The sequence below is a fragment of the Phycodurus eques genome, chromosome 10 (assembly GCF_024500275.1).
Source record: "Phycodurus eques isolate BA_2022a chromosome 10, UOR_Pequ_1.1, whole genome shotgun sequence".
NCBI lineage: Eukaryota > Metazoa > Chordata > Actinopteri > Syngnathiformes > Syngnathidae > Phycodurus > Phycodurus eques.
The window spans coordinates 19128670-19141077 of NC_084534.1; the positions used below are offsets into that span (position 1 = coordinate 19128670).

The 12408-nt window shown below is 41.8% G+C and overlaps 1 protein-coding gene across 1 annotated transcript in view; it reads right to left on the minus strand.

Moving 5' to 3' along the window:
• The window catches only part of megf6b (multiple EGF-like-domains 6b), a gene marked incomplete at its 5' end in the record, with an annotated part of 62634 nt that overhangs the window by 6989 nt on the left and 43237 nt on the right, over positions 1–12408 (minus strand). Inside the window, 17 exon segments of the mRNA XM_061687747.1 lie at positions 528–656; positions 728–856; positions 2749–2877; positions 3932–4060; positions 4815–4943; positions 5029–5157; positions 5892–6023; positions 6108–6236; positions 7048–7179; positions 7257–7382; positions 8153–8287; positions 8365–8499; positions 9507–9635; positions 9705–9833; positions 9990–10121; positions 11442–11621; positions 11707–11829. Coding sequence (XP_061543731.1) covers positions 528–656; positions 728–856; positions 2749–2877; positions 3932–4060; positions 4815–4943; positions 5029–5157; positions 5892–6023; positions 6108–6236; positions 7048–7179; positions 7257–7382; positions 8153–8287; positions 8365–8499; positions 9507–9635; positions 9705–9833; positions 9990–10121; positions 11442–11621; positions 11707–11829 — 2256 coding nt within the window.

Here is a 12408-nt window from a genome sequence, read left to right on the forward strand (position 1 = left end):
CTTTTAGTATGTTTGCATCGTAATACAAACATGAAAATTCATACATACAACTTTTCCATTCTTTTATTTTTAAAACAGAATTGCATTCACATCATACTTTAAAACATATGATTAAAAATACTGTATGTTCTTTTCTTATTTTATTTTGAATACATTTACTTTCTTAATAAAACGTTAAAACTTTAAAAACACAGTACTATGTCCCATTTTTTTAATCATAAATTCAAATACATCTACTTTATAATTTCACAAATTAATGGGTTTTTTTCTTTCTTTCTTTAAACATGGGAAAACACCAGACATAAAAGTAAGTGTTAGCACAAAACCTTCAGGCTGCTGCTAGAAAGTAAAACAAAAAATGTCTGGAAAAGCCTTGTAGAACAGCTGAACTTTATTTGGTTTAAGTCCTCGCACTTGGCAGTTGTTATTTTGACTTCCCCTCTTGAAAATGTCCCCAGAACATCTGTCGTGTCGCATCGTTTCATCTGCATTCCATTGTTTCTATGAGAATCGTTTATTTGCAGTACCTTTGTCACAGTGTTTTCCTCTCCAGCCGGGCGGGCACTGACAGTCGCCTGTGACGTGGTGGCACGACGCCCCGTGCAAACACTGACACGTCTCCTTGCACTCGCGTCCAAACGTGCCCGGGTCGCACGCTGGAAGCGCAAGTAACAGTTAAAAAAAGTCACGCAACAGACATACAATAAAGCGTCGGTCCGACGCTCACCTTTGTGACAGCGTTCTCCCGTCCATCCGCCGGCGCAGCTGCAGCGTCCCGTCTGTCTGTCACAGCGGCCGCCATTCTCACACTCGCACTCACGTCGGCAGTCGGCTCCGAAGCGCCCCGCCACGCACTCTATGTGGAAAAGCACAGAACGCACAAGTCGCTGATGACAAAACGAAGATGGCCGGAGTCACACGCCGTTCATCAGGTTCCTGCAGATGACTGCAAAATGTTCCCAGATAGGAATTTTCACTTGGACTGAGCATCTGGAGATCGCCAGGAGAACATTCTGGAATACCACCACATACAAGCTCAGGATTGTAAGGTAAGTTAAGATAAAACAAGACAAGCCAAATGGTTCAATACAATGCAGTCTTATAGAACAATAGAAGACTTCAGTAACATAGACTGTAGTCCACAAGGTTGTCTGAGGTCATTCTTTTAAATATTTTCATTTATTTTAATTTATATTTATTTCTGCATTTTTTTACTTTGTTTTCCAAAATATATATATATATTTTTTTTTTATCATTTTGCTTTTGTTTTTTATATATTTTTTATTTTAGCTTAAACTGTATATACTTTTTAAATGTATTGCTATTCAATTATTTTGTTGTATTCTTTCAGTTTTATGTTTTTAGTTTTTATATTTCTTATTGTTTTTATATTTATTTATTTGTATTCCTTATTTTATTTTCATTGTTATATGTATATTTATTTATATTATTATCCATCCATTTTCTGAGCCGCTTCTCCTCACGAAGTTCGCGAGCGTGCTGGAGCCCATCCCAGCTATCATCGGGCAGGAGGAACTGGTTGCCAGCCAATCGCAGGGCACATACAAACAAACAGCCATTCGCACTCACATTCACACCTACGGGCAATTTAGAGTTGTCAATCAACATACCATGCATGTTTTTGGGATGTGGGAGGAAACCGGAGTGCCCGGAGAAAACCCACGCAAGGACAGGAAGAACATGCAAACTCCACACAGGTTGGGCCTCAGAACTGTGATGCAGAAGCTCTAACCAGTCGCTCACCGTGCCGCCCCTGTTATTTTTCAGCTTTTATTTTTGTCACTGATGATGTAGTGGTGGATTCGCCTGACGGGTACAGGCAGCGTGGCTTCAGTTCCCACTCAGTGACGATGTGAACGTGAGTGCGAATGGCTGTCCATGTTAATGTTTTTGTGTTTTCATTGACGTTAATGTGCCCTGCGACTGACTGGCGACCAGTTCAGGATGTAGTCCGCCTTTCACCCGAAGTCACCTGGGATAGGCTCCAGCACTCCGTGACCCTGAACAGGATACGCGGTATTGAGGAGGGATGGATGGATAGATTTAATTTTAATGTTCAATATCTTAATACTCTTGTATTTATTTATTTTCATTATTTACTTTTTATTTTGCTTTTTTATTCATTTGTTTATATTATTTTTATTTCATTATCAATTTTATTTTTATATATTATTATTATTATGTTATTGTTTTAAATATCTTTTGATTTATTTTGATTATTCTTTTTTTTGTATTTTGGTTTGTTAATCTGGCTTTAAAAATATTTAAGAACCCTACTGATTTTTTTATTATATAGAACACAAAACCTGCAAGGGTTAATTAAAAAATCAGCTGTATAGTTAATAAGATTTTACGACGACCAAAATTTGGCCCTGAGCAAGATGACTTTGCTTTATATTATTTCCTATGGGAAAAATGAGTCTGCTTTAGAGTTTCCACTGTCCTCACTCTTTTTGCACCCCCCGCTTGTTTGCACACGTTCAACTTAAATAAATAGCAACTCATATTAAAAAGTGTAGTAAGTAACAACTGCTCATAAATTTTAACTGCACAGGAACACACCCAGATTGAAGTCATGAGCTGAACCGGAGGAGGTTCTGGCTGTTGTTGTGGAGCGCAGCCACACATATTGGCCGTATAAAGTTCATAAAGTCGACTAGATGAAGGCCAAACATCCAAAAATAAAATAGAACTAAATCTGACATCTATTTGGAGACGGCCTCTTACCCAGCTCACAGGCGGTTCCTGTCCAGCCGCTAGAACAGGAACACTTTCCGCTGCTTTTATTGCACGTGGCCCCGTTGTGACACAAGCAGCGGTGCTGACAGTCGGCGCCGTACAACCCCGCCGGGCATTCTGGGAAAGAAATGCCCAGCTGGTACTCAACCGCAGTGGTGGGAAGTACAGTAAATCGTTCTTAGGTGCTTCTTCTCGCTAACGTTAAAACTAACGATAAAGCTTAAGACGTCGGCCAGCTAACACGCTGATGGCGAACAATAGCCAATAAAGTCACTTATTTAGCTAACGTTAAAGTTAACGTTAAAGCTAAAGCGCATGCAGAAATGAAAGACGCGGGCATGTAACACATTATTATAGTGAAGACGAGCCAACATGTCCGCATCCTCTCGCTAACGTTAAAGCTATGGGTGGCTGCTTGCTTGAGCTAAACATTAAAGCTAAATGTTCAATGACATTTGAAAAGATAGAGTATGTGTACTTTCTACTGCTCACTTTGTGAAAATTAGCTTGTTACTGTTATCTATCTCCAAAATGTTAAAAAATAAAAATAGACACAAATAGAGAGAAGTTGAGATTTTGATTGATTGAGATCCTGGGGACTTATTCGGCAGACAAAACAGGGACAACATGGAGGAATGTGAACCAGGAAACATTAGCAATGATGATGCAACAAATTCAGAGAAGCAAAATATTCCCCATCCATAGCCTAATTTTACAGAATTGTTTGATGTTGTCGCCTACAAGAATGATTCGTGGAGAAAGCGTTGTGTCTTGTGCCAGCCTAACAACCACCAGCCTCTGGTAGTCAGAAATTCTCCATCTAAACTGAAAAAAACATAGCTATGGTGCATTTTTTCAGCTGTTATCATTTAGCATCTTTTTTGTTAGTCAGTCCACAACATTAGCAAATTTACAGGAATACGTTGTTTTGGTGGAATAAAAGCCAAAGACAATGCTAACTTGCTTTTCTTTTTTAAACTTTTCATTACAAGCACTATGAAAGTTAATAAAAGAGAGATATTATTTGTGAGATGAACACGATCAACACGAGTAATGTACAGTAATGTACTATGTAGTTGGCAGTTGTTGTGACTTTGGGCTTGTCCCTTTTGGAGTCGCCACAACGATGTAGTCACTCCGGTCGTCACTTTGGGTGCGTACGTGCGCTCACCTTGTGCACAGTCGGGGCCGATCCAGCCCGGCGTGCACACGCACAGCCCGCTGGCTGCGTGGCAGACGCCGTCGTTACGGCAACCGCAGGTCAGGTTACAGCCGTCGCCGTAGAAACCGCTCGGACACGCTGGCAATGAGAAGGAGACGGAAGATGGTTAGCTCCTCATGAACTCTGCTCATCAAAAGGGGGAAGTCCACTTTGGTAAGTGATAAAGATGGTAGAGCAAGGAAATATTGGATGATTGGCGATTGGCTGGCGACCAATTCAGCGTGAACCCCGCCTATCGTCCAGCGCACCCGCGACCCTGGTGAGGATTAGCGGTTGTTAAAATGGATGGATGGATACTCCTACTACATACTATCCATCCATTATCCATCCATTATATATATATATATATATATATATATATATATATATATATATATATATATATATATATATATATATATATATATCCATCCATCAATTTTCTGAACCGCTTATTCTCACAAGGGTTGCGGGAGCGCTGGAGCCTATCCTAGCTATCAACGGGCAGGAGGCGGGGTACACCCTAAACTGGTTGCCAGCCAATCGCAGGGCCCTACTACATACTATACAAACATTTTTCAGTTTTTGTAAGGTGGCTGACCATGTGTTATGCTGTGTTATGTGATTATGTGCCATACACCAAAACAGATTCAATTAATATTTTCCCTCAAAACTATACACATAGTACCAAATAATGACCAAGTGAAAAAGTGCTTGGAAATGCTTGCGAAGTTCTTAAAAATATATAACATTTATTGAATCCATTTGAAAATACAGTTGCAAATGTATACAAAATGGAGGGCTGTGAATACCTTTTCTTGGCAGAGTGTACATATTGTGTGGTGTCACTCACTTTGGTTGCAGAACGGTCCGATCCAGCCACTGGGACACGAACAAAGGCCGCTGACCGCATCACAGCGGCCGCCATTATGACACGCACACTTCTTCTGACAGTCCAGTCCAAAGAAGCCCTGAGGACACGCTGAGACATACAATGATTGACACGTCACTTAAATACACTTTGCACACTTTGAGGAGTAAAAGTGCGAGATGTGAGTCTCTGTTACGCTTTTCGCAGAAGGTTCCGGTCCATCCCACCTGGCAGGTGCACGCGCCGCTCACGTGGTCGCACAATGCCTGATTGTCACACTGACACCGATGACGACAACCCAGACCGAACATTCCCCCTGGACACTCTGACAGATATAAAACACAAATTGATTCATATTTAACAATTATATGTATATTTGTTGCATTTTTCCACCAATAAGACAAGCTGTGTGGTTAAAATAATACACAGTACAGTGGAACCTTGATTTAGCAGACCACAACCTAACGGATTTTGGATTTAACAGACAGAAAATAGTGTCCAGTTAGAACTCAAAATCACCCCTCCCATACATCAGCGAAGTAAGTTTGGATGAACTTTAAAAGTTTTCCAACTTTTTAAAGCTTTTTTATATTTATTCACAATCATTTTGCACTCTACTGGGTCTTTTTAGGCCATGAAAAAAAAAGTGGTTTAATTCAACGGACAATTGGATTTAATAGACGGATTTAAAGACAGCCTCTCCACGATTACGATCTTCTTTAATACTGTGCTGGCAACTCGTTTAGAACATGCAGTAACATACAAAACATTAACAGGGGCGTAAACAACATTGTGGCGTAACCACTCGTCAGGTCGTACAGGAATTGTTATCACCAGAAAAGAAAACCATATAAAGGGAGATCATATTTAATACTGTGCAGGGAACTCATTTATAACATCTGGTTAAGTACACTACAATATTCCAGATTATCTTTAACACTGCAGGCACACACTGCAATTCCTCTCAGAGACTGTTTACGTGTCAGTAGGTGTTGCTGTTGTAGTTAGCAACAGGTTTGAATGTGCTTCAAGCCAACCAATGTTGTTGGTAGCACTTACTCTCATGGCACTGAGTCCCAGTGTAACCAGCCTCACAGTTGCACTGGCCCGTCAACGCGTCACAGCTACCGTCTCCATTTTGACAGTCGCAGTTCTCCGTGCAGTCCGCCCCCCAGTGGCCCGTGTCGCATGCTGGCACAAAAGAAAATCCACGTCAGGTACCGCTTGAGTTCGATTTTTTATTTGTTATTTTTTTGGGAGGGGAGGGGGTGGTACCTTTCCTGCAGTCGTGGCCGGTCCAGCCGGGTGCGCAGGTGCACCGCCCACTCACTGCATCGCAACGAGCATTGTTCTCGCACACGCATTTCATCTGGCAACCTCGACCGAAACGGCCGCTGGGACATGCTGATCACATCGCAACAAAAATGTCACATGACAGCTTTTTGGTTCGGAGGTCAAGTTTGCTGTCAGATTATTACAAAATCTAATACTTTTTTTGTTGTTGTACTCGTGTGCAATTTCAGCCAAGGAAAAGCATTTGTAGGAAAAGGACCAATAAGAACAATGGTGAAAGGCATTCTGTTACAATGTGAGTGACAAGTGGACACATTGTCTGACTATCATACTAGAATATAAAGTTAACTAAATAATTTGTTAGTTTGTTTGTTTGTTTGTTATAGAGTTAAGAGAAATAACAACAATTAAAAAAAGAAAACACTTTAATAAAACAACATGCAAAAACTTAAAAAGTAAATTACACAAAATAATAATTGTGATTAAAAATGTTTGGTTTTGTACATTTTTACATTGTATCTATTATTTTATATACATATATTTCTATATTGATATATGCTACGTGCATAGAAAATTTGGTGAATGCTTAGAAATAACATTAAAAAAAATTACATACTTTGTATAATATTAAATTGTATTAATTTATTGTATGTAATGTTTTGCATTTAATATAAATATGAATAATGAATAAAATTATGCACAATAGTGCCGTACAATTTATAATAAATATTAAAAAACCACAAAAGTAAAAACACATGTTCTGGGATTTTTTTTAAATTATTATTGCTGTTGACTGTTAAACATTATTATAGAATCATGATGATTTTGAAGACGTTTGGCGTGTAAACTTGTCTTCCAAAACACAGAAGTGAGATGTGTTTTCTTTTCATGAGTGTTGTGTTAAAAAGGGCACGGTACTTACAGTTGTGACAGAGGGTTCCCATGAAGCCGGGGGCACAGTTACATGAGCCGTTGTGTTTATCGCACACGCCGCCATTCTCGCAAACGGGGCAGCCTTCTGAGCAGCCCACACCCCAAAAACCCTCCGGACACACTGTTGAAAAAAACATTATAAAATGTATAAACGTTGTTTATAATTTGACATAGTGGTGTTCAGTTTGATAGGCGTACCGTTCTCACAACGCTCCCCAGTAGTGCCAGAGGGACACCTGCAGTTTCCTGTCACTTTGTCACAGGGGGCGCCGGTGCAGTTACAAGGATGCACGCAGCCGGCTCCGAAGTTTCCTTCGGGGCAGTCTAACGGAAGACACGTGGCAGGGGTTGTTCTCAAAACTCAGTGGTGGGAAGAAACCAAGTACAGATACTTCATCACTCTTCTTAAATAGATTTTCTAGATTGTTTTACTTTTCTTGATAAGTTCTCTGACAACATTTGACTTTTACTCTTTTACTTAAGTATTTTCCACTCCTTACTTTGCCAAAATAGGCTTGTTACTTTTTACTTCTCTGTGGATGACAACATGATGTAAAAAAGACAAATAGAGAGAGATAAGTCAACCTGGGTTTAGATGTGGACTTATAAGGCAGAAAAAACAGACAGCAGAAACTTGGATAAACGTGAACCAGCGAGCATGAATGACGACGGCAACCGAATCAAAGACAGTTATTCACCTTCCATGGTCTTATAGAAGAGAATTTTTGTCATGTTGTTGGCTACAAAAATGATTCATGATGAAAGTGTTCTGCCTTAGCGCCATCTTAAAAAACAACAGCTACTCTGTGTAATCTGAAACAACCACGTAGAGGTATGGTTTATTTTTTCAGTTGTGATCATGAGCTATTGCTAATTAATTATTTTTCGGTATGTTGTTTTGTTTTACTTATGCACTAAATGTTGTCAGTTCAGTCCTGATTATCCTGTCAGAATTGAGCTTGTTGTGATAGTGATTTTTTTCATTCTTATAATAACCTATACTTTTACCTGTTATTTTTTTCTGTACTTATAGTGAAGTAGAGTTTGAGTACTTTTTCCACCCAACTGAAAGTTTATAGTGTGGGCCCACCCACCTTGTTCACAACCGTCGCCGTGACGACCCGCCGGGCACTTTCGCTGGCACTCCCCACTCACATGGTCACATGACACCCCGGTCGGGCACGCGCACTTCTTTTCACAGCCGCTGCCGTATGTGCCCGGGCTGCACTCTGCAGCAGGGAAACGCAGGTGCTAAGATGAGGAAGCAAGTACAATGTGACGCATTTTCCTTCCAAAAAGTGCCCACCATCCTTGCAGGCGTCGCCTTGGTAACCGGGTTTGCACACACACGTGCCGTAACGACGGTGACACTCCACAGTGTTGTGTTGGATGCAGTGACACTCCTCAGAGCAGCCGGCACCGAAAGTCCATTTTGGACAAGCTGGAGGAGGAAAATCATACTGTTACACAGGACACAATGCAGAAGTTTAAACTGAAGTAAAATGGCATTCACATTTTGGCATTAACAGCACGGACGGCTCGCTGAAAGCAACAGGTGAGGAGGGCGGCGGGTCTACGCAGCAAACTAGCAGCGGTTCCTGAAGCGTGTGGAAATTTTTGATGATAAATGAGAACGGTAGCACGGTCACTTGCAACACAAGCAAGTCTATAGTCACATTTAGTGAAAGTACAAATTCTATGCACGCACATCTGAAAAGGCACCTGCTGAGGCTCGATGATGAACAGACTAAATCCTCACGTTAGCCGTCAATTAGCGAATTCACTTGTAACAGAAAACAGACAGAAAAAAAACAGACAGAATATACAGCAATGGTCGTTCAACCTCCTTATTGCAAAAAAAAAAAAAAAAAAATGTTCACCATGCCCCGACTCGGCCGTAACAACGCCCCCAACAAAATCTTCAAACTAACTAACTGGACCTCTCATCCCGCACCCGCAGACACACAACACATTGAAACCCCTTGACTTAATCATCCAATCACAAATCACACCTTCACTGCCTCACAGACAGTCTGAACTTAAGAGAATTCTAGCTACAATCCATGTGGGGAAACTGCACCCAGGGATGGCAGGGAGTCAATTGTGGGGAGAGTGCGGAGGAGGAGGAGGAGGCTGAAGGCAAACAGTTGCACGCACAGCGAGTTAGTAACTGAAAAAATATTGATGAGGTCATCGATTTGACGTCGACTCAAATATCATCACATGGGCGTCGACTACAAAAAAAAAATGTGCTCGTTCACCCCCTAACGTGCACAATATCTCAGTTATAGAAGCTCACGCAAAACAAACTTTTGAAGCCACGCGGCCACCTTGAATATCTGACAGACATGGTGCACCCCGTCCAGGTGTGTCTGCGCTTGTATTACAAATAGCTGTTTAGTTGTATGCCAGAGTTCAGCTGGTGTTGTCAGGTTTAGCTGGTCTTACGGAGGTGGCAGAAGCGTCCATAGAGTCCGGGGTCACACAAGCAGCCTCCATAGGTGCGATGACAGCGTCCGTTATTGGCGCAGTTACACTTTTTGTTGCACTGCTTCCCATAGAAGCCCTTCGGACAGCCTACACACACAAACAAAATCATTGAATTGCGTTTTGCCTGAGGGGCGGATTAAAGAAGGTACAACTCACCATCTTGGCACAGCTCCCCGCTCACGCCCGGCGGGCAGCGACAGCTCCCGGTAGCGGGATCGCAGCTGGCATCGTTCTTACACTTACAGGGGAAGGAGCAGTTGTGGCCAAAATGGTCTTTTGGGCATGCTGTGGCAGTGAAAACCCAACAAAGGCTCTCACTGGAACTTTCCAGAGAAAGGACATTTATCTGCGCAATTTTTGTTGCAATCATAACAAAAAGCATAATTGTACCGTTTTCATGTATGTGTGTGCGTGCGTGTGTGTGTGTGCGTGTGTCCTCACTCTGGTTGCAGATTATTCCCGTCCACCCATCTGGACAATCGCAGCTGTTCTTCCAGGCGTTACACTTGCCTCCGTTGGAACAGTCGTCACACGTCAGACTGCAGTCGTTCCCAAAAGTGTCGTCCAAACACACTGCAAGTCACCAATTAACAGACTTAAATAAAGTCGTGACATTTGGACTTCCACTGATACTTTGGAAATGTTAAATGGTAACACAAAATAGAGACTTTGACTTCCTGCTGCTGCTGCTGTCAGGGTGTATAAGCCTCTGCATTCCTGTGTGCGAGATGGCTACACGATGTAACGACAGACAGGAACAAGAGGTGTGCTAATTGAACCCTGCTGAAACTTCTTGGAGTCATAGGGACATGAAAGGGAGTTAAAGGGACATGAGTGGCTTAATTTACATGTTTTTTTTTTTAAATAAAGCTTCTCCAAAGTGCCTCCTCTACAGCTGGTCTATGGTGTGTATTGCTACGAGTGCCAATTTGGATTAATTAGCGAGTTCGTTTGAAAAAAACAAAACAAATCCCAAATCATAATTTTTGCATTTCAACAATAAACGAATCAAAGCAGGTATTTTATTCTGACAAGAGCTGCAAATGCAGCGAAGCCATGCAACAACCTCCTAGGTTTACTCCCACCGCCATTTTGCGCATGCGCAGCTATACAGTAGCCAGTGTAGCCGATCAAATGGCTCACGGAACCATCTCCCCTGAGACGATAACTTCCATTGGAACGAAGCGTCCGATGAGAAGGAGCTACATTAATGTTCATGGCAGGCTACGAACGCGGCAGATGAATCGGATAAAGTTACACAACATTCATTCAAGACATTGTGGCAGATGATTGATGAGAGCCAGCTACCGCTAATTAGCAGCTAGGCTAACCAGTTGTCTCAGTAGAAGCAGATGTTCCCAGCCAGCCAAGGTGGATATAGCATTTTACGGCACCGAGACCGGCTTAAAACAGACTACGGCCACAATGTGGAGAGGGATCCTGGTTAAAGTAAGACACTTTAAACTCAAAAGAAGTGTTTGGGCTCTGGAAAAAGCAGTTGCTAAAACGCCAAAATGCATCTGTACTCTCTCTGTATTGTGACAAAATGTTCAACCCTAAATAAACTGCGAACAGGACTTAACCAGGGGACTATAGATAGTTTTCAAATAATCTGATTTGATTTTTCATTCGTTGGACAATGACGTCTTTATTTTGGAATAATACAAGGAGTAACGATTCAACTGCGATTCGCCATTCATTCGTTACTGTCAATGCGAATAGCGATTGGGGATTTACATGGCGACTCCGAGCTCTAATAGTGTGTGCGCGAGAGAGGGTGAGCCATGGCGGTCAAAATCTTAAAAGTGGGGTGCGTGGTTTAAAAGGTTTATATAAGTGACTGCTCTACAACAGCCAGAGCTGCGGAGTAGCAAAAGCTCGATAAGTACGCACCAAACTTCTCGGCGAGATTGCTCTCGGCCCTCAACTCGCCCTCGTTGCCCTCGTCATCCTCGTACTCGTCGTAGCGCTCCAGAGGTTGGCTGGAGCCGTGCATTAATGTGAGCTGGGGGCGAATCAGAGGCAACTCGGCGGCACCTCCGCTGTACAGGGCTTCAATTGCATTGTCCAGAGCTGCGGGGGAGGAAGAGTTTAGGTTGTGTTTGGCGTCCCGCCGGGGGGATTGGCACTCGCCCGCGCTTTGGTAGAAAGTACTCACGGATGCAGGAGATGCGGTCCTCGTCCAGACGGAAGCCGCGTCGGCAAAAGCACTGGTAGGAGCCGTCGTTGTTTTGACACGCGTGATCACAACCGCCGTTAGCTGACAGGCACTCGTTGATGTCTAGACAAAACAATATCTTATAAAGTTGAAGAGTTCAACGTTTCAGGTTAAAGCTAATGGTTTTCATTTTGGGTATTTTAAGTTAATGTGAATTAAGAAATTAAGAGGCTCATTTCGAAAGATTTTAACTTTTATAGAAAAGGTCTTTCAAAGAAGTCTAGGATGTTACTTAATTGCAAAAAGTCCAAGAAAATAATTTTGTTCTAAAACAGACAAATCAAACATTTTCACACATGTAGAAAATTGCACTGAAATAGTGCAATTTAAAACAAATTATTATAATAACGTGAATGTACTAGAACTACAATCTCTTGAACTACACTGTATTGTATTTAAAATAATAATAACATACTACCCACATAACTACTATCTGCCTAATTACCAACCTCCCTGTCTGACCTACTTACTTACTTACGACCTACCTACCTACCTACCTAACTACCTAACTACCTACCTACCTAGCTACCTACCTACCTAGCTACAGTATCTTTAACTGTTCCAGCTTTGCAAGGGCTTAAGTTCAATCAGATCATCTTCCAAGTTTTTGTAGAATAAATATTGTGTCTAGTGTCGAAATGA